This window comes from Prenolepis imparis, unplaced genomic scaffold (assembly GCF_030444845.1).
Source record: "Prenolepis imparis isolate NDT839.2.m4 unplaced genomic scaffold, iyPreImpa1.0 SCAF_8, whole genome shotgun sequence".
Lineage (NCBI taxonomy): Eukaryota > Metazoa > Arthropoda > Insecta > Hymenoptera > Formicidae > Prenolepis > Prenolepis imparis.
The window spans coordinates 5,619,715-5,643,328 of record NW_028141166.1 but is presented as its reverse complement, the minus strand read 5'-3'; the positions used below and the strand labels follow the sequence as shown (position 1 = coordinate 5,643,328).

The window sequence follows — 23,614 nt, the reverse complement described above, 5'->3', positions numbered from 1 at the left end:
GTGTGCATCACGTCGCGCGGATCGTAGTCGTAGCTTCGTTTATTATAATTATAATTATCGCTGTTCTCTCACTATAATTGTGCTGTTCTCTCAAATATGCGTATAATTAACAGAAGCGCATGAAATATGCGTACGATTAAAAGCGGGAGTGCCGTATGAAAAGTCACGTACGAATGTCGCGAGTTTAGCACGAAGTATCGCGATTAAGAATCAGAAGTACTGTATAAAAGAGTCGCGTTTAACGGCCGGGAGTGTCGAATGATATTGTGCGATTATTTTATTTTGCCGATTAGCCAAGTGGCAAACAGACGCTAAAGTACGAACAAAAGTGGAGGAGAGGAGGCAACGGCGGAGCAATTAACCTTGTCGTAAGTAGAGAGAGAGAGAGAGAGAGAGAGAGAGAGAGAGAGAGAGAGAGAGAGGGCATAACTTTTATTTCATTTATTATTTATTACTTGTAAAATTATAATAATTACTCGTTCATCTCCGCGACAACGATTCATTGTATAATGTGAATTTTGGATGTTTTACTTTTCCAAATTTTTAATAACTTTTAATAATTTTTAATAAATAATAAATTATAATAAAATTTTTTCATAATAATACACACAACTTTTTATATGAAAATTATATTTGATCATATTTTGTATATATTTAGATCTAATTTATTCGATGAAATATAATTTATATATAATTGACATAATTTATATTAATTTTTATATAATTTATATATAATTTACATAATTTATTCGATTAATCGCGAAAGAAGGGCGAGTTTTCACCAACGTCGATTAACTTCAACCTCCGATTAAACTATATCTTTGTCTCTTTTAAGAACATACCTGAAAAGAGACAAAGATATAATTTAATCGGAGGTTGACGAAGTTAATCGACATTGGTGAAAACTCGCCCTATAACTCTATAATTATTTTTACAGGTGGCATCACTGCGACGACATCCCGCGTTTTCGTGCATCGCGCATCGCGCCGCGGATCGTAGCTTCGTAATTATAATTGTCGCGTGCTGTTCTCTCAAGTATGCGTCGCGTCTAATTAACAAAAGCGCATAAAATATGCGTACGATTAAAATCGAGAGTGCCGTATGAAAAGTTATGTATGAATGTCGGGAGTTCCGCACAAAGTATCGCGCGATTAAAATCGCAAGTGCCGAGTATGGAGTCGCGTATGATTAACGGTCGGGAGTGTCGTTCAAATTGTCGTGCGATTAATTTATTTTGCTAATTAATGCGCGCGCGTGTGCCAACAAGACACTGAAGAACAAAAGAGGAGGAGGAGGCCCGGGGAGGCATCGGGCATCGGCCGAGCAACCATGTGGTAATTAAGCAGATTATAATTAAAACAAATTTATATTAAATTTATTATTTAAATTTTTATTTTATATATATAGTTTAAAATACGGTAATGTTAAGAATAAATTTGGAATAAAATAAAAAAGAAATAATGTGAGAAAAAAATAAATATGGATTTTTAAGATAATTTATTAAAAAATAAAAAAAAATTAAATTTGGAATAAAATAAATTTTTTGGAGAAAAAAATAAATATGGATATTTAAGATAATTTATCGAAAAGTAAAAAAAATATTACATTAAATTTTATTAGAATTAGATAATTAATAATAAAAAATTTTATTATATATACACGTATATAATTATTTAACTTGCTTTTTTTTTAAATTAAATTTTTTATTATATTTTATATAATAATATAACTAAAAAATAATTAGAAAGTTTAATTTTTATAACGTAATAAATTTTATGAAATATATTTAACGATACCATGCAATAAAAGTTTAATTGCACATTATTGACTTTTTTAAATATTAATTATTTTGAAAACTATTTTGTATACATAATAATTTGTGTTTTTTATGTTATAGACCAAGGCTTTTTACTATGGAGTTTCGCATCGTATCGGTGAGTGTGTATTATACATATATAACATTATCTGTACATGTAGATTAATCATGCACCAAAAATTAACTCGAACGCAATTCAGAAAAAAAGAGTTAAGAAATTATGTTACCTTTATATAAAAAAATTTAAGAAATTAAATTAACTTTTTCATATGTTAACTTTTTTATTAAAACAATGAATTACATAATTTTCTCTAAAAAATAAAAAATATATGCGAAGCAAATAAAAGTATTAAAAATTCTTGTTTTTTTGTTTCGTATACATATTTATATATTATGAACATGATTAAAACTTTCTGACGATTATTTCTGTGATTAAAATATACAAATTATATGTTAACTTTTTCATTAAAACAATGAATTACATAATTTTCTCTAAAAAAATAAAAAATATATACTAAGCAAATAAAAGTATTAAAAATTCGTGTTTTTTTTTGGTTCATGTACATTCCTATATTATGAACATGATTAAAACTTTCTGACGATTATTTCTGTGTTATATATTAAAATATACAAATATATAAAGGCTGCGCACAATAAAAGAATAAGGAACGGGAAATAATAAAGAACAGAAAATAGGAACAGGAAATGGGGAAACAGTTTAATATAAAATATAAAACATACGAAATGTAATTTAGTAACGCAGAATAGAGAAATTTCATCACTTCACCTTAGCACTATTTCTCTGTTTCTCTATTTTGCGTACTAAATTATATTTCATATGTTTTATATTGAACTGTTCGCTATTCCCTGTTCCTATTTTCTGTTTTTTATTTCCTGTTTCTTATTTCTTTTTATTGTGCAGCGCCCAAGAATTGAAGTGACTCATCTGAATCGATGTGAATCCAAATTAAAATGTATTATTTTATAACGATTTTCATAGACAATAATAATTTTCTTAATATTAATTAGAGTGACAAATATATTTCATTGGATGCTTTATCGCATTCGATTTTTGAAAATCTAAATATATTCGCAGATTTAGAACGCGTAGAAAAATAATCGAAGTATTCACGAGTAATTAAAATAAGAATAAACTCCGTTACACTCATCGTTTATTAAATAATAATTAATCTGTACTTTAATTAAAATGCTCGTATAATTTAATATTCCGCATATATATATATATATATATATATATATATATATATATATTATTGCGTCATAGTAAAATATATTTCAGCAATATTTTTAGAATCAAATGTATTTCGTCCGAATCTTTATATGGTTCAACTTTCGACCATCTAAATATGTATAATTCAAATTAAAAAAAGAAGCAACAAAACAATTTTATCGCAGAATGGAATTATTAAATTAACGATGAGGTCCCATATACATACATCAATTTAATAAATAATTATTTTATTTTATTTTAATTATTTTAATTAAAATATTAATGTGTATTAATATATAATTAAAATATTAAAATAGAAAAATTAAAAAATAATTTTAATATTTTAATTATTTTAAAAATTCTTAACGTTAGTCTAAAGTTTGTCAGGATAAATAAGATTGAAACTCTGTGAAACGCTGTGAATATGATTTATTGTTATTACAACTATACGCGCGTACCCAATACGGCACGCAACACGATACAATAATTATTGCATAAACGTACAGAGAATATAATAGAGCGTAAACAAATAATAATATTAATAATTATTATATTATAATGACTGAATGTTAAATTAATATTACGCAGTTAGTCTGGTTTAGACACGAAAGAAAATTTAGACTTGAGAATAAGAAAGCGTAGAACGGACGACGAAGAGAATAAGAAAGAATAGCAAAGAAAGACATGGTCGGTTCTCTCAAAAGCGAGCCCTTATTAATCCCTTCAGCGACGACCGATTATTTTTATATGTGTTTCAAGACATCTTTTTGTACCTCTTTGAGATAAGACGCATCTTACACTCGTTTTATTATACATCTATTCTTAGTATGAGGTGATGTATCTCATACCTGTCGCCATATTAAAGGGCCAAGCATATCCAAGAAGGACTCTTATTAGGGCCAACGTTAATCTACTTCTTGACCATCGAATGTACAGTACGAATTTTGACTAGCACGTTGAATAACTATGAGTCCTCTCTCTCTCTCAATCGCAAATCGGATTCGTAGAGAGCGGAAGAAACGCCGAAGTTTCGACCGACCTTTATCCGGAAGACAAAAGTAGAAGAAAGATTGCAAAAGTAGACGAAAAAAAAAGATCAGCGACGTGAGAAAAACCGATTGTTGCGAGCATCGGTGATCCTCTCGCACCGCCATATTGTCGTAATTACAATATAATCATCGATTCGATCGTAATAATTGACTGCTCATCGTCGTATCTGTCGGACTCTTTGAAGACCGACTCTTGACGGTACACGAGCCCGAAATGGCAAGAAAATCTATATGGTTTTACCGAAAGAATACGCGCGATACTGCCTCATATCTCATATATGCATACTTCTTTTCGAGTAGCATCTCTCATTACAACCTGCGTTATTTTTTAACTAATCCTAAACGTAACATTGCTTTCTCTATTAGGACTTGTACCCACGATGATTCTCCTCATAGTGTCTCTTCAAGGCCTTTTTTTAAGGCGACTTTATCTCGCGCGGTAGCACATTTGCAATTATTTATAACATCGTTCTTTCGTACATCGAGGGATGACACGGGGGTTTTTTTCTTCTATATATATGTATGTACGTGTAAATGTGTGTGTATAACATGCTCTGCAAAGGACGTAACATTCTCTGTCAAATATTACTCGAGAGTCTCAAGTATAACATGATAGTATATGAATTTAAGATGTTCGCGCATTATTTAACAATCTATTTGTCATTTAAATTTTATTAAAATTAAATTTAATCAAATTATTCGTCATTTAAATTTTATTAAAATTAAATTGAATTTAATTTAAATTTTCTTTGTAGATACTTCTTCTAAAATCAAGACGTACAAAAATACTTTTGTTCATTTAAAAAAAAACTTTATTAATTCTATAATAAATTAATTCTGTCATGACGGATTTCTTTGAATATAAGTGGAATTGAAAAATTTTGTAAACAAATTAGATAAGTTATACACAGATAATATTGCTTGGGATTACTTGTATATAATAATGCGCGAATATTTTATTATCTTCTGTGTGATAGTGTTACATGTATGTAGTATGCGTAAGTGTACAATGCGTAAATAGTTTCTGAAACCGAAGGCCTATTGAATGTCGCGCGAGAATGTATATATATATACGCTCGTTTCGAATGCTCGATGCCCTTCGTAGGTCGCGCGAAGAGCACGGTTGATTCTCTTCAACTATGACTACGAGCTAATCAATAAATTCGCGTGTTGATGGCTAATCGATTGTATTTTAGGCGGGAGAAGGTGGCGAAATCACAAACTCAGCAATTTCGCAAAAAAGAAAAAAAAAGAATTTTTTATAAAATCTCGAGGTATATACATATATATGAATAAATATATTTTGCAGAAATATATATATAATTTGAAATTTGCCATAACTTGATAATTACTAAATGGTAAATTATACATAAGCTAAATATTGTAATTATAATATTTCTTATGTTTTATATAAAAGGCATTACAGAATGGTCAAGATATTTTAATAACTTTTTAAAAATCGAACATACACTACAAATATCAAACGCCAGTCATTTGACCACCTTACTCTCTTTAGACCACCCATTATAGTACTCTACTATTCGCTACGTTAAATCGTAACAATAACGATAATTATAACAATAACTTTCTTATCCTGACTGCATATTGACGCGAGGATGGAATCGATTCATGCATAGCTTCTCGTTCTCTTTATTTCGAAGAGAGGGGTCCTCGACTTTTTCCCGGCGTTTTACCGATAATTATATCGTCCTTATTTTGTTTGTAATATGGATGTTCTACTGATTTAACGCTACGAAATGCACGAGGATTGATTACGAGTAGTCAGTTAACGATAATAATTAATTCGTGCAGCGCGGAATTTTCTTCGGCGGATTCTTCCAAAAGATTCGCGCGTATCTTCGGCGTATCAGCGGCATAATGATTTTATCAATCGATCATATCGATTATTATTCATTTTCGGTCGCTTTTTGGTCGCTTTGCTCTCAACTTGATTTTGTGCTAGAGATATGTAGTCGATGTCAAATCTTCATGGCGGAATCGTTAATAAATTCGCAGTAATATATTTGTGCCCGTTGATTGATGGCGAGCGAGTAGCGATTTTTAGACGATATTGGCCTTGGCGATGGAACTTCCCATCATGACCTTATTCACGAAATTTACAATAGCCGTGGCCGGTTGCTCTGGTTCCAGTTCGGCAAATACGTGGCACTGATTGTCCGATTTGTGAGCAGGCTTTCTCGCTACAAAGCCGAAGCAGCGACTAGAAAAAAAATTATAAGCAAATAAGTTAAATTCAAGACAGAAATTGAATTGACAGCGAATTATCTCCTTAATACTTAAAAAAAAGTCTATCACAATTTAAAAAAAAAAGAATTCACATCACAAAACTCCATATTCTTCCAGATTTTAGATATTATAAAGTAAAAATTCTAAAATATTATACATTTAAATATATAAAAAATGTATGTTATTTTTATATAGTTACATCGTTTTTTTAAAGAAATTGATATTTCAAACGTACTGAGCGCTAAGTGGTCTTCCGGTATCTTCGCTGGCAAACTCCCACGTGCGTTCCTCGGTGTCTAGTCCACAATAACTTATATTATTTGTTGGATAATGTCTACGGAAAAATAGCTTTCTCGCGTTGTCAGTCAAAGTAATGCCCTGCGTGGAAACCTTAAAATGCACAATTGTGGCGATCGGTAGCGGCTTCTGCTCGAATAGGTTGCTGATAGCTTTTTTAATGGCCTGCGGTCCGGTCAAAGATTCCGTATCGATTGTAAATAGGTACAGAACATTACAAGCTGCAACAATAATATTTAAAATATTTATAAAATTTCTTTCTTTTTCTCATCTTAATAAATCGAAGAGAATTTGTAAGTGAAAGATTGCTCTGAGCTCGAAGAATCCATGTCTAGCAGTAATCAAATTTAAAGTTCCATCTTGCCTGCTTAATTTAATCTCCTTTAAATTAAGTTTACGGCCAAATAAATTAATTATAAGGATCTTATTAGGACCTTATTCGAATGTGAGAAAATTTACGCGGTTTCTTTTTTATCGTGTCTATTTCAATATAACGTAGAAGTATCATATTGAATTAATTACCTGCTCCTTGAGCAAGAAGTTGTTGAGTGCTATTAATACCAGGAGAGTCCAAGGCTCTAGCGGCTGCTTCCGGTTCCGGTAGCAGAAGTTGACAAGGTAGCGCCATGGCCATTAGACTATGCTGATAAACCAGTGCCGAGAGAGAACTAAAGACTGGTTCGTTTGCGCATCCCTTTAGTCTAACGCCACGTGACGTTGGTTCGATCAGGAAATGCCTGACAAGTTCGCTCGAAGGATCTCGCGGACTGCTAGGCGCGCCAGGGGGTGGTGTTGCTACTTTCAATGCTAGCCCGAAGGCACCCGGAAACGAATTACTGTCTCGTACCACGAATGTGCCGGGTGTCGCGTCTTTCAGCATCGAAATTGCTAAAAAATTTTGCAATGTTTATGTTTCACATCTCGTAACAATCACAATTTTTTAAGCTACTAGAGAACAACACAAGCGCGCGCCATTCCTCGATTTTATGTAAATAAGAATGATATTTTTATGTAAAGTTTGTTTAAACTTGATTAATATTTTTTGACAGAAATCAACTGATTAAAGCATTAATTTGCTAATTAAATTTAAAATAAAAATATGTTATAAAAATTAAAATAATAATGTTATAAATAATATGTTGCAATACTTTAAACTCGTATAATATTTTTTGACAGAAATCAGCTGATAACTGTCAAAAAATATTAATCGAGTTTAAAGTACTATAACATTTTATTTAAAACATTATTATTTTAGAATTTTTATTACATACTATTATTTTTAAATTTAATTAACAAATTAATGTTTTCATCAGCTGATTTCTGTCAAAAAATATTAATAAAGCGTTAATTTGCTAATTAAATTTTAAAATAATAATAGGTTATAAAAATTAAAATAGTAATATATTTTAAATAATATGTTATTATAATTCCTTAAATTCGATTGATATTTTTGTTGATACAGTTATCAGCTGATTTTTGTAAAAAAATATTAATCGCAGATAAGGCATTATAACATATTATTTAAAATATATTACTATTTTAATTTTTATAACCTATTATTATTTTAAAATTTAATTAACAAATTAACGCTTTATTAATATTTTTTAACATACATCAGCTGATTAAAGCGTTAATTTGTTAATTAAATTTTAAAATAATATTATGTTATAAAAATTAAAATAATAATATGTTTTAAACTAAATCTCTTATAGTACTTTTTAAACTTGATTAATATTTTTTTTTACAGTTATCAGTTGATTTCTGTATTATTCTTTTTAACATAAAACCGAGGAATGGCGCGCGCTTGTGTTGTTTTAGTCCCTTTCTAAAAAAGACAAGTTAAATCGATTCTCGCAAGTATTGTTGCCTCTTTTTCGCGATGTTGATTAGCTGCCTCGATTTGCGTTGTGTGTTATATCCACAGCATCGAAAGGCTGTCATCGCGAAGGTTAGCAGTTTGACAGTTTGTCCAAAATAAAATTAAAATAATAATATGTTTTAAATAATATGTTTTAATACTTTAAACTCGATTAATATTTTTGACAGTTATCAGCTGATTTCTGTCAAAAAATATTAATCGCGGATAAAGTATTATAACATATTATATTACTTACAAAATATTATTATTTTAATTATAATATGTTAAAATATTATAATATATTATTTATAAAACATAATATATTATTTTATTTTATTTTATTTTGGACAAACTATCAAAACTGCTAACCCTCGCGATGACAGCTGCTCGATGCTATGAATTCAACGCACAACGCGAATTGAGACAGCTAATCAGTATCGCGGAAAAGCGACAACAATATCAATAATATGCCTTTTTTAAGAAATGGATTGCATATGAGATTAGATGAAAGAATTTATAAATCAAATTTGAATCTTATTGCTATTGTTACATTTGCTCCAGATCTCAAATAGGCTTAAAATATTTATTCTGCATTTACTTAAAATATTTATTCTGCATTTACTTAAAATATTTATTCTGCATTACAATAATAAAAGAAAGAATTTTTGATTATAAAAGATAAAAGGAAAAGCTTGCAAATTACCTTGCTCCCGCGATATATTGGGCTTGTACCAGATTCTGCTAGTGTCGCGTACAAATTTTACATTCGCGTCGGCTACCTCCTGGGGTTCGGTGTTCGAATGAACGCTGGAGCGTCTCGAGCCATAATATTGGACCTGTGGTGAAGATTGGCCACCACTATTGATCGAAGTGTATGACACAGCACTCTGCAAAATCCAGAAAAATATTCAAATCTATTCTCTCACGTAATATAAAGTATTCTAACATATATAATTAATAAATATTTCTAGTATTTTCTTTCAATCACACACATCATATTAATAATTAAATTATTTTCAAACAAAATTAGTGATTAAAAAAATCATATCGTTGTCTAATTAAGAAGTTTAAATAAAGTTTCAGTTTAATCGTTATAAAAGTTATATCAAATATAACAGATACTTTCTTTCTCTCTCTCTTTTTTTTCTATTTAACATCTTAATTGAGATGAAACAATGATTCAAGAGTTAAAACAACGATGCTACACAGTTTGAACGTAATATAATATAGGAATATGCTTACCTTGGGGCTTTGGGCGAATTCTATATGGGTCGGTGTTCCGGGACTGCGCGAAACAGCCTGTGGCTGCGACGATTCGCTTAGTGGAGAAACAGGTCGGTCCTTGCTGCAAAATGAGCAACCGAGCGTAACGTTAAAAGATATTTCGCGAAAATGTACTGACATTTCCGTGCAGACAAACGTGTATTGGCTGACTCGTGCATAGTGCTATACATCGTGAGGAAAACACTGGAGAAAGGTGGTACATATTATCGGAAAAGGCAAAAGGAGTGTTTAATGTTGAATGAAATGAATGCGAAAAGCAGGAAAGAGGATTGATAGAAAAGATGTTCTTCTCTGAATTTTTCATAAGGATGTGTGGAAAAGTTTTCTTGATTCTTCAACAATATAAATTATTTTTTCGATACGATGCAGTTATTCTATGAGAGATTTCTATGACACACGATGCAAGGAAACGCGAATCTTTGTTAGTTCGAAAGTGCAACACACACATATGACATATTTATATTCATGATATAGTCGAGTTAAATTTTTCTATTTATAACTAAAAAATAAAATACCATAATTGAAATAATTTTAACAATTTATTGCGATAAAATGTAGTGCGGTACGATCTTTTTATAATCTATATGTGTTTGATAAATCTTTATTTATAGTAAATATTAATAAACATCAAAAATGCAGACGGAAAGACGATAAAATGATATAAAAGTAATGTTATTAGAGGGTTTTATAAAACGCAAACAAAAAAAAATTAATTTAGAGAAGATGTTTTTCATTCATTTTATTATCGCGAATATAAAAATGATTTTTATTATCCACGATATGATATGCAATCGCATTCCGTGCGTATGAATACACGCGCGGTTAGTAACATGACACAAAACATTCATGGTGCATAATTTGGGCGCGATGCTCTTCGTCGCTGTGATTAACTCTAACACCGTTAATTGCATGTTCAATTACAGAGATCGCTTGTTCGCGCAATTCTCTCGTGATGTATATTACCTATAGTCGAACGACGCCGATTGGTTAGTGAGCGGCCATCGTTTGTTATGCATTTGTTTAAGCGGCCCGCTTGCCGGAAAACTCAAGCGTCTAGAATCACGAATATCATTCTGCATCATTACCGTCGCTTTAGAATCCTCCATCGTATTCAAAGAAATTTTTTTTACTTTATATTATGTCGTATATGGGTCACTAGAAATATTTTTGTAAGACATATTTATAAGATATCAAGAGTGCCACGGATGTGCATAGTATTTCGACTGATATTTCCGTCAAAAAAACAATTAAGAGTTATAAATTTTATATTTCAATAACTCTCGTCAAAATCTGATTTATGTCATAAAGCAGAAAATGTTTCTATTTTGTCTAATTAAAATATTTTATTACCTAATTAAAATTTTTGTTACCTGAAAATGAAAATTGTTAAAACTCTCTCGTAAGTAAAAGTATTGCAAAATATAATAATACGTTGTAATCTTGTTTATAGCTAGCTAGAGCTAGCTACACAACTACAAAATTTTTCGGCATTGCGAAAAGAATCTAAAAATTTTTAATTCTCAATTTCGCATAATTATACATATATATTGAAAATAAAAATATATAAAATATACATATATCTCTATTATATTTTTTTTTCTCATTTTGTTTAATTTAATCGAATATAATTACGTGGGCGAAGCGAAGTTATATTATTCTTTAATAATAAAATCTGAAAAATTGCAACGCATGCATAAAAATTATTATTGCAATGCATGCATAAAAACATATTAGATAATTATGCAATGCATAAAAATTCAATATTTAAATCTCTGACAGAAAATGCGAGCAAAAATATAGTTCGCAGTTTCCATTAAAGATTTAAATATTGAATTTTTATGCATTGCATAATTATTAATATATTTTTATGCATACATTGTAATTTCAAAGATTTTATTATCAAAGAATAATATAATTTCGTTTCGCGCGTAATTATATTCGATTAGATTAAACGAAATGAGAAAAAAACTATACATATATATATAGAAATATATATAGAAAAAAATTTATAGAGATAAATATATAGAGAAAAATATATATAAAATAAAATATATATATAAAATAAAATATATATATAAAATAAAATATATCAAGTAGGAAGTGGAACTTACCGCTGTGTTGTCGGACTCTTGGGTGGAAGCCCCGTCTCCTTCGAGGCTTCTCTTCGTTCTTCGATATATATCGTTCGTTCGGCGCCGTAGTTCCCGACATTATTGTTATTGTTACCGCCAGCCTCGTTGCTAACGTTATTATTATTGTTGCTAACATTGTAGCTGTTGTTGGACGTCATGTAAGTGCGATCACTGGCGAACGTCACCGTTGGTGACGCATTATTGACGTACGGCGTCCGCGGATGAACCGGAAACGCCGGCGTCTGCGGTCGCGAGGCGCCGCTGATGACTGCACTTCCGGGGCTGACGCTTCTCTCGGTCCACGATGACGTAGAGTCATTGTGTGGCTGCGGGGAAAATCAAGATTATTATTATAATTACATATATATAAAACGCGAAGCATAATAAAGTAATGAGACATCGATTATAATAGTCGTGAATAAAATACACATCGTTCTATCTAGTTAATGCGCTACCAGCCAAGCGAGGCGTGCTGGATAAGCTCAAAATACCGGATTTATATTGAATTCTTGATTAGCGATTAATCATCAGCGAAATAATGTAGAAAAAAGTTAAGACAAATGCTTGTTACGTGTATAAACATATACGATTCCTGGGCGAGGACGCGGGATTTGCGTGTGAGGATGAGACAAACCTGGATGCAATTCTGCCATGCTTTTGGCGACTGATTAGGGGAGCAATTAGTGACATTGCTAGGTACACTGGTAGATATTGTAGCGGCTGCGATCGCGTGACTGGAATTCTCGTTTTCGACTTTAGGCGTGCTCGGGGACGTGCGAGTCGGCGAGATTTCGGTTAGTGATTGAATGAGGCTCACGAGAGGATCAGGCTGATCAACCATCGTCAGTAATCCGCCGTCCACCTGGTCGCCGTTGCTGGCCTGGGAGCTGTAACTCCCGACACTCTGATAAGCGACTCCGCGGTTTCGCGACTCAGGACGCGCGTTTCGACTCGGCGACGCGTATTCCTGAGTCGCGATCGTGCTTTGCTTCCGCTCGACATGATCATGATTGCCGATGCCGGATTGCAGCTGGTGGTGATGACGATGCTCGCGCAGCAGCGCGTCCGCGCGCGCGAAACTATCGCTCCGCGACTCCGGTCTCGGCGGTGGCTGATGCTGATGGTGATGATGCTGTTGCGGTCTCTCGGCTGCGCCGTTGGAGCTCGATTGCTGGCTCGCTAACCCTAAGGGTGGCGCGGTCGCTAAGGCTGAGCGAGGGGATGTCGGAGGGCTCTGGAATGCAAGCCAAGCGCTATGCTACATGCCGGCGAACTAAGAGCGTTTAATCCTTTCGGTGCTATGCTCCGAGTACCCACGATTACCCACGCCAGCGGGAGCTTTAAGCCCCGAATCGTTGTTAATTAATTGCGCGGGCTAATTAATGGCGCGAGTTAACGCGATGGAGTCGTAACGCAGCTGCCGTGTCAGCTGGAAATTCTGTTCGCGAACACGATGAGGAGGATGACCTTCTTTTGATAATACTGCGCAGCTCTCTGTTTCGCGTACTTTAATTAAAATCATTAAAGTCGTACGTATAATGTTATTATAGAGTTATTTTTTTTCTTTATGAGAGATACCACGTATTAATAACCGAAGCAGAATTTCTTAGCCGAGATGAGTAACATTAACGCAATGAATACTACGCTAAATATTTGTTATTGAATAGTTATTGAAACACAATAAAATTATATATTATTTATTACATAATGTTATTAATAATATATAATCTTATTGTGTTTCAATAATTAATAATATTATAAATAATATTATTAATTAATAATATTAAATAAATAATATTATTTGTGTAATATTATTAATATAATTATTATAAAGAATATTATTTATTACATAAATTATAATTGCAATAAAATTATATATTAATTGAGTAGTTAAATTGCTAACGTAAGATTGAAGATTTTACTGTGCAATTCATTTTTTCTTTTATAAGTGCGCATCGAAAGTATAGCACGTAAAAGGATTAAAGGAAATTTCTATCTCGGATAGGTAATCGTTTTAGAGAGATCGTTTCTTGCTATTTAGGGGGCTAACTATATGGTATTGTTATAAAATATAGCGTTGTTTGGGGGGAGTTTCCTTGATATCTATAGAGCCTAAATTGTAGCTTTCGTGCTGCCGCCCTCTTATATTGGCATAAAGCGGAATCGATCGTACCACCGTTTCGAAAACTCCATGCAAACTAACTGTTTATTTCGTTCAATATTATTCTTACTGCATTTTCAGGTCTGTAATAATATTCTGTAATAATCGCAAATTTTCTAAATATTCCACAAAATATAAAATTTAAATGCAAACTGAATACAAAGAATAGATAAAATCAAACTAATTATCTTTTCATTCAAATTTTTGAAATGCTGTATAAATGTTTTAATCGCTTGTATGTTTTTCACAGAGAAAACGTAATCAATTAAACATTTTAAAACACTAGATAATAATTAAAACGATCGTAATATATACAACTTCCGTCGTTTATTCGAAACGTACGATCTAACGATCCCAGCGATCTAATGAGCAGATATCGAATATATTCAAAAATTGCACACTGTACTCACCTGACTGTCGCTGTATTTGCGGTATTCGTAAGCGCGTTTTACGGAGACGAACGGTCGTTCGTTCATACTTTCCGCTCGGGGTCTGCCAAGGACGCCGTTTCCGCTATTGCCGTTGTACTTCCGGCTGCTCGATCTCTGCGGAAGTAGAGGACTAGCTGGTGCGGAGGTGTACGAAACAGCTCTCGACGATGGCTAATCGATAAATGGCGTATGTCAATTAAATTAGTCCTAGAATGCGCCATTTGTCTTTTACGAGTGAAGATTAAATCGTATAACCGCTTTAAAAAAATCATAAAATCTATATACTTTTTGTAGCTAAAGTTTCAAAAATAAGTACATTTTTTAAATTAAATACGTAATTCAATTTTACTTTATTTCTTGCATTCTAAGATTAATAATGATTTTACTAAAGAAATTCTCTCTTTCTCTATATATCACGTGTATTCAACATATTTAGTACAGTTATGCTTGTTATTAGTTTTTCTGTCATAAAAAAATTTCATATACAGAAGAAAAGTGACGATGAATTGATCAGCAGAATTAATGAATAAAACTTCATATCCTAAGAATTTCTTACCTGTCCAGAAATGGAACTCGCTGTCCATACATCGTCATCATCGTCGAGAACTGCCGAGTCGCTCGCGTAACCATCGTGTCTCAATATTCCCCTTTGCAAGCTCCTAAGTTCGCCGATGACACGGTTTCCGGTCTCTTGTCGCCAAAGTCTGCCGGGATTCCTTTCATCTCTCCTGGCAGCTAGTTTCAACTGCTGTTGTCTTAGCCACGATAATCTAAAGGATGACAAAAAGAATGGAACTATAATATTTTATCGCGAGCTTTTTGATGTCTTTCTATCAAGCATGCCTTGCACAAAGATAAAAAAAAAAAAAAAGAAACGAGAATTACTTTATCAAGTACAAATATTATATGAGAGGTTCTTCCATAAATTGCTTTCATTACAAACTCTCGGTCGATGACAGAGTCGAGTTTTCAATATTTTTATATCGTCAACATAAAATTTAATAGCAGGTCGCAAGTATAATACCGGATCTCACGATGTTTCTCGCTTTCATGCCTCGCAATAGGGTCTTATCGCGTTACACGGTGCGTATACATGAAAATGCGAGAAGTTGAGGGGACTTTGTGGGAAACGCGAGACCGCGAGGCTCCGATAACAAAGGCTCGTTAGAACGCTCCTTCGCAAATAGAGTCGCGGAATTCTGCTACGGCAGATTCTGGACCTCCTACCGCGATAGACGCCGATAATTACACCCTGATCGATGAGGTCGCTTCGGGCCACCGGTCCGTGAGGCTCCGAAGAGCAGTGTTACATCCAGCCGTTTCCCCGAGATAATAAACGACGGCCTCGGTAGCCAATCAGCGTAAGTCACGGAGGATTTCTTTTTCCCAATAATAAAATTTATACCCCGCCCGAACGCGCACAACCCCCGGGAGGGTTGTAAATTGCACTTGTCGCTTGAGAAGAGCATTAGTTTGAAGACGCGTCGCTTTAGATCTTCGGGTTTGTCGCGTTGGCTGTATTATAAAATTCTATTGTTTTTACATGAACAAAAATTTATTGCATGAAACACATACGTGATACATTAAAAAATGTCGATGTTGTATGAAAAGAAATTTCCGGGAATAAATGAAGAGAGAGAAATAGAGGTAGAGATAGATAGATAAATAGAAATAGGGTTTTCATATAAAAAAAAGAAATAATTTTTCTCGCGATAAATTGTATATCTAAAGATGCAAGAATTCTCTGAATGGCAAATGCAGAGCAGCACTTTAAAAGCATCAAAGAGGATTGGAATCGTGAGCTTGTATCAACCTTGACCGATTCCTCGAATCTTTCGCGAGTCACCGTGTTTATTTTAACTGCATCATTGATTGAAATATTGATTTGTATTTCTTGGAAAGTCCAAACACCATACGCCGTATTATTAAAACAGAGAGAAAACATGGAATTTCATCTCTTTTCTATTATTCATGATGAATAGCAAACACAATTCTATCTTTGTTGATTTGCTTCGATCGTTCAATTGCAGCGAGTTTACTGCGTCTCGCTCAAAATTTATTTTACATTTTTTCTATTAGATATACATATATATGTGTGTAATTTACTATCTTTACATTTCAAAATATGAGAAATTATCTTATCTTATTAATTATTATCGCTATTCTATACGCGTAATTCAAGTTGTTAATTCTAAAATATGTTACGAAGTGATTATAGCGTATATATCTCAAGGCTGATATATTAGCAGAAATTAAAACAAACGCACGACTCGCACGCAAACCATTTGTGTGACATAAAACGCAATTGTGTGAATCCAGATCTCTTTTGCGTAATGACGCAATATGCGCCAATTCGCCCCTGGGTAGATTTTAAATTGAGAAATGAGCTTCGTTATTTAATTTGCATCAAAACACACAAGCTTGCATATTCAAAAATAAATTACGCGTGCTTATTATATATTTCTATGTTTATATATTATATGTAATTTATTAATTACTTTTATTTCATAATTTTATTTTTGTTATGTCAGTTTTACATATTTGCTTCCATTTGCCATCATGTAGTATATAAAGGGAGATTAAGAATTTCTATTAATTTTATTAATTTTATTAATTATTAAATTTATAGGAGATGCATCTTCTTTTATACGCAGTGACAAACAGAAATATAAAACTCTGATATAACAAATTAAATTTTCTATTAATTTTATAATTTTATTAATTCTATATTGTCTTACCAGTTGCCATCATTTACTATTTGCATTATTTTGCGCAACACTATCTTGTTTATCTGGCACAGTAATTTGCGAAGCTGCATTATAAATATATGAATATGTAAAAGTATGGTAAAAAAACTTTGAAAAGATCTTCCGGTGCATTAGAAAAGTTTGGCGCGATATAAAAAAAGTCTCGTCCAACCGCGAAAAACGACGCAAGCTCGAGCTCGCACAGAAATTATATGAGGCTTTATGTGCGACTTTCGTGCTCTTACTTCGCTTTCCAACAACTTCCGTTTCCGATGGTGTTGTTTTTCCATTATCTTTGCATTTATGACGAAAGAAAAGTTACCGAAAAATAAAAAGGACCACAATGTAACATACTTTATGGACAGAAAGAGGCAGCAATGTTGCAGAGAAAACAAAAATTTAGTGACAATTAAAATTAAAATGAGCTTTGTTTATTAAAAAAATGAAAAGTGAGAATATAGTGAATTTGCATGAAATATACAAGCTCGGCTATTCAAGGATAAATTACGCGAGTTTACATAATTCTATGTTTGTACACATTATATGTAATTATTATAATAATTCTTATTTCATAATTTTATTAATTTATTACCTATGTAACAGTGTATAAATTGAAATAGTCAATTATCTCTTTCAATGCGATTTAATTTCGAGATTTAATAATGTCAAAAAATAAAAATATCAATAATATCTATTATTATATATCAATTATAACTTATTTTGAGACAAAGAATTATTTTATCTAGACAGGAAACATTTGATATTTCTTGGGTTAATAGAGATCATTTCAATATCCATGTGGGTAAATGAACATAAATAAGATGCTGAGACAGAGTGGACGTATTCATGGTTCTACAACACCGATTTAATGTCTCTCTTTCGGTCGTTCTATATTTATATAATTATGTCAGAGGACGACCGGCGTCCCTCGTGAAAGAGAAAGAGAAGGAGAAAGAAAAATAGGTGATTCCTTCATCTCTTAAGCTCCCTCGTATTTTTCCTTGACGATACAATCGCGTCGGAATATTACGATCCTAAGAATCTCTAAAATGTGTTCATTAAGTGCAACGCGACATTACGACATCGCGTTTTATATTAGTGAGAGTGATAACGAATAAAAGAGTAAAGATCTTCTCACAACTTCTAGAACTGTTTTCTTCGCCCGCGAAAAAGCGCAACCTGCCGAACATCCGTTGATCTCTTCGACCGTAAACGTCGTCTGTTTCCTCTCTCTGGGTCGAGAGATGAAGCATCTCTGCATAAATAACCGCATCAACTCTCGCAGTTATTTCGCGCCCAGCGCAAAATCTCTCCGTTCGCGGAGGGAAGTCGTGCGTTTATTTTCACGGCGTTTCGTGTGGTGCGCAATACGATGCCTCGAATTTTACGGCGTGGATATTTGCTTCGTCGTACCTAACGAGCTACCATCCATCCTCCATAACTTCGCGTTTCGTAAAGCTCTCTTTGGATGGGTGATTAAGAAAAACTGAGCAGAAGTTGAGAATTTTTAAGTGCCGATTTTTACGAACTGAATATTATTCGGCATAAAAATAAAATCTATAATAATATTTTATTGAAAATAATATTAAAAATACAGATTTGTAGGATAAAAAAAATTAAATATAATTATATATAATATATATAAATAATTATTAGTATTTTTATCCTATAAATCTGTGTTTTTTATATATAAATATCTCTTCAGGAAAGTATCATTTTCGATCAGATAACAAGACATTTCAATCTATAATTTAAGAAATAAAAATATTTTTCTTTGTACACATTTAAAAAAAATGTAAAATTATTCATGCCCTAAGAAAGAGATTGTAATGTTATAACACACAACGATCTTCTCAATTTGGTACGTTTTTATGATACCGTGAAAGAGCGACGGCGTGAATCGGTATGTCACTTTATAGTCATGTCGAGCCGAACAGAGTTAACAGACTCGTTTAATGCGATCGTGCATGCTTTCTCCTCCGGGCGCGGCAACTCATTCGCGAAATGTGCGGGGCGGACCTGGACCGCGAAAGTCTCGGCAAAAAATTGATGACATCAAGGTGAATGGCGTATATAGTAACTTATAGGATCCGTTTGCGAAACGCGATGTAACAAACGATCCTTTTTGAAACATTGAATGCCCACTTAACATTAATTCTATATTTATGCCACAACGTGGTATCTATATAAAATTAATACAGATTTAAAAAAAACATTTTTCCCGTTTCAAAAATAACAATTTTTAATAAAATAGAATCAACTGATTTGTACGCGTATTAATTAATTTTTATATAATTATATTTTATAAATATATTGTATAATTATATTTTATATAATATATAATATTTATATTTTATAATTTTCAAATGTGTAACTTTTGTCTTTATTAAGATATTAGAGAAAAAGAATTTTATTTATAAAATTTTTAATTTATTAAAGAAATTGCAACAGATCTAAATGAGGGGGAAAGTTATAATAAGCGATAAATTTATATTACACAAATTCTGTATTTATTCGCGCTCAGTTCCTGCAATCAATTAACGTTAAATTAGCACTTTGCGCAGTTTCATTGACTGCACTTAGCAGCTCGCGTCATTCGTGAGATGCCATCGACCATCAACGAAGTTAAGATTTCTTCCTTTAGATTTATGTTACTAACTACAATGACTCACAGCGACCGCGTTCACCATTCGCGGCAAAAGTATCGCGTATAAGTCGACAGTTAATGAATTGTCTGTGTGATCGACGAATTTATCTGCAATCTTCCTCTCTCTTTTTTTCTCTCTTCTCTCAAGCGAAGGCGCGCTTCTTTTGCGGTGCCCCATTTGGACAAAGCATTGCGACATTGTACCTAGGCGACGATTCTTTGGATGAAGCTTTGCCAGAGATACGTCCCACATTATCGCGATTTCCCCTGCCGACGTTCGCGGAAACCTCGTCTAATCTCCGCTTTCGCAATTTATTTACCGCGAAGAAACCGTTTTCGGTCGCTGACGGTACAAAACGAGTGGGTATCGTGTGTCACGAGATACGAAGAGCGTAAATTTCTCTTAGAAACGAGAGAAAGAGAGAGGCAAAAGCGAACAGTTAATGATGTTTCGCAGAGAGGATAGAGTTGCGTATAATTTTAGACGTAATTAACGTAGCGAGAATATTCTACATAGCGTGCCCTCGTTATTATTATTTTTAGAATGCTTCATGAGATCTTAAATATATGAAAAAATAATTTTGGCAAATATTAGATTTATAAATAAATTTGAAGACAAAAGAGATCACTTACCCGTCGATGTGATCGATTCCACTCTTCACGGGTCCGTTCGCGAACTCCGGCGGCGGATCCGGAGTATTCGGACTCAGGGGGCTGATGGGTCTCCTGGAATTCTCGCCAAGAATGTCCTCGAAATCTACGACGGGTGCCACGCCTCGCACAGACGCCTTCCTCACCAAGGAAGGCGACGACAGTTTCTGGTGCTTGATCATGTCGGTGGTAGCACCGTACGAGAACGGCTGGCTGGTCTGCCTAGCGTGATACGGGATATCCTCGTCGATGAAATCGATGTTGCCAGGCGGCGAGAAGGAATCCGCGTGCTTCTGCCTGTAAGAGTCGTTGGAAGACTCGGATATCTTGCGGTCTGGGGACACGCGATACTCAAAATCGTCCCTCCGATGCTCGACACTGTTCTTCAGGGTGCTGTAGCTGCTGCTGGAATTGTAGGGCGGGCTGGATTCCTTGCCGTAGCTTTTGTAGGAGTCCTTCAAAGTGGAATAAGTAGACGTTGGATGGCTGCTGTAGCTTCGCGTTTCTTGAATGTACATCTTCTCGCTTCGTTCGCGGTTGTAGTCGTCTGTCGGAGGATCTGGCATAGACTGCGAAGAAATATCATAATCTGAATGGCATCTTTTTCAATCTAACTTCAATTTTTATTCCATTTTTCTACGTATCGGCGAGTGCAATAATAATTATCTAACATTATGCGTACATAATTATCAATAATTGATTAAATATATAATATACTATATAATATACTAAATATAATATTATTAAATATAATATATATCAAATATAATATACTATACCTCGACGGTGAGCATCATATCATGAAGAAGCTTGTCGAGATCTCCGTGAGCTTGGGTGTCCGGCTCGGGTTCTGGTGGACTGGGTTTTTGCGGTGGTGCACTACTTATGCCACTGTCCATGGAAACCGTCAATGGCGAACCGCGGGCGCCTTCTGCAGCACCCTGATGTACCACAGCGTATAACGATCCATCTATGGGACCACACGTGTAACCCAAGCCCCGAGGTGAAGTCTGAACCGAAGAACTCGAGGGAGGCAGCGGTGACAATGGGGTCTCACGGCCTTCTAGAAGAAAACACGTGTCCAAATATAATGAAATGATGACAACGATTATAAAAATATATATATATATATATATTTTTTTGGCACAAAGTTTCATCGAATATATATTTTTAAGAAAAAATATATTTGTTTTTTAATTGTAATTCTATTGCCATTGTTTTATTTTTTTAAAAATTATATTGATAATATAATTATAATAATTAATAATATAATTATAATAATAAGTAAAAAGTGTATAGAGCATAATTTTTAAATAATTTTTTTTAAACTGGCTTTCTCTTAAAATTGTTTGTTAACGATTAATATTAAGCACGTAAATTACAGAAATGAAATATTCTAAATTTGAAATGAGAACGCGACAGAGAGAATAAGTTAAGTCCGCAAATAAATGCTCTTAGATTCTTCTTGTGTGTATAGGAATATCTGCGGGCGCCCGCGTAAACTATAATTCCGCGAGCCCCGGGAAATCGAGGAGCTTGTTAGAGAAACAACCGCGTCGGCTATAAATTGTCGACGCTGCTCTCGAGAACAAATCGCAACGAGTTAAGAATCTTCCATTCCATGTTTTCATTTCGACCGACGCGTCATGCAATTTAGAGCTAATTGCTCAGTTTCTAAGATACTAGGAGTGTCCATAATTGAAGTGTTTATAACTTACAATTAGTCATTTATATTATACGGAAATGCTGGTATAATAATATAATTCGGCTCAACTTTGAAAATTTAAAATATAATTTATGGACATGTGTGTAATTTACAGCTTAATAAAAATTGCATCAATTGCATTTATATTTCAAAATCGAGACGTCTTTTGCATTAATATATATAAATGCTTTTGTAAAGTGTTGGAAAACGAACGGTTCTGTAATAAGTCTTTTACCAAAATCGATTTCGTAATTTAAACGACTACAGGTCGACACAATGTTTATTATTCGGAGTATAATTCCGGAAATCCATTGCACCGTCGCAGTTGCCAAGTTTGCAATAAGGATTTCTGGAACTTCACGATCAGCCGTGATTACTCGATCCCCTCCGGCGTCTCAGCCACTTTCTTTAGGGCACAATTTCAAATGAGTCTTTTTTTCCCCGGTAACCTCGTGACACGGGGCTAACCTACCGCAAGGATTTACGTCACTCAAAGCGCGCAAATTACTCAACCATGACATAACACGGATTAATCGTAAATTGGCGCAATACTTTTAAGCGAAAGAGAAAGGATGCATGAGTGATATTTCGTGTCTCGGTGATAGCTGAAAATTACACGAAACAGTTTTCCAAATATATATTGAAAAATTTCAAGATTATAGCATTGAAAAAAAATTTGAATAAAAAAAAATTAAATTTGTCAGTCTTTATTAATAATCAAAATCAGAAACTATTTTTTGTAAAAAATATTTTAACATTAGTTTAATTGAACACGTAAAAATAAATAGCGACAATAATAAATGAAATGTTCTTATATATTATAAGAATTTTCCAACAATTATTGATAAAATCCCATCAGGTAGCCATTAATGGCGTGAAAGCTTCTGGGAGCTGAATCTATTTCGAATAAAAAGAGAAGCAACAAGAAAGCGGGTGAGCGATGGTAAAAAGTTTATTTAACTCACTGGCGAACTTGGATAACAATGTTGAGGATAAAAAGGCGCGAGCCCAGCTGTAGATATGAAGTGAACAAAATCGAGAACACGCTGGAGAACCGGGGTTCAACTTTCTGCGAACGATAAAACTTCATCCGAATCTACCCACGCAGAATGGAAGTACGATGGGAAAATGAAAGTTTAAGATGTACGGTTATGAAGTTTTCCAGGTGTTAAGTATCCAATTACTTCGAGATATCGACAATTCACATTTATCTGTAAGAGATAATGATGATAACAAGACGACAAGCTAAAATGCATCCCATGCAGAGTAATGATCACCTTTGCGCTTATATGCATGTATAATTCATGTATGTAATAAAAGAGGAAAACCTGTTTCCGAAAAGAACACGCAAATATTCG

At 33.4% G+C, this 23,614-nt stretch overlaps 2 protein-coding genes across 17 annotated transcripts in view; one reads left to right on the top strand and one right to left on the bottom strand.

The window, feature by feature from the left end:
* Window positions 1-1,291: 1,291 nt before the first annotated feature.
* Window positions 1,292-23,614, top strand: part of LOC145939701 (uncharacterized) — a 251,871-nt gene continuing 229,548 nt past the window's right edge. The window contains exons 1-2 of the mRNA XM_083044229.1: window positions 1,292-1,334; window positions 1,898-1,934. The gene's annotated coding sequence lies outside the window, so the exon portion shown is untranslated. The remainder of the gene's footprint in view (window positions 1,335-1,897; window positions 1,935-23,614) is intronic.
* By (focal adhesion protein tensin) overlaps window positions 3,460-23,614 on the bottom strand; it is a 176,066-nt gene continuing 155,911 nt past the window's right edge. For 11 of the 16 annotated variants that reach the window (XM_083044189.1, XM_083044199.1, XM_083044193.1 and 8 more), the window contains 12 exons: window positions 21,331-21,614; window positions 20,534-21,120; window positions 15,063-15,276; window positions 14,486-14,677; window positions 12,549-13,148; window positions 11,894-12,240; window positions 10,746-10,835; window positions 9,741-9,843; window positions 9,202-9,385; window positions 7,163-7,528; window positions 6,579-6,861; window positions 3,460-6,317 (listed from right to left, as the gene is read on the bottom strand). In XM_083044189.1, the coding sequence (XP_082900315.1) occupies window positions 6,158-6,317; window positions 6,579-6,861; window positions 7,163-7,528; window positions 9,202-9,385; window positions 9,741-9,843; window positions 10,746-10,835; window positions 11,894-12,240; window positions 12,549-13,148; window positions 14,486-14,677; window positions 15,063-15,276; window positions 20,534-21,120; window positions 21,331-21,614 (3,410 nt within the window). In that variant the 3' untranslated portion in view covers window positions 3,460-6,157. The remainder of the gene's footprint in view (window positions 6,318-6,578; window positions 6,862-7,162; window positions 7,529-9,201; window positions 9,386-9,740; window positions 9,844-10,745; window positions 10,836-11,893; window positions 12,241-12,548; window positions 13,149-14,485; window positions 14,678-15,062; window positions 15,277-20,533; window positions 21,121-21,330; window positions 21,615-23,614) is intronic. The other 5 variants (XM_083044191.1, XM_083044190.1, XM_083044197.1 and 2 more) reach the window with 5 other exon arrangements.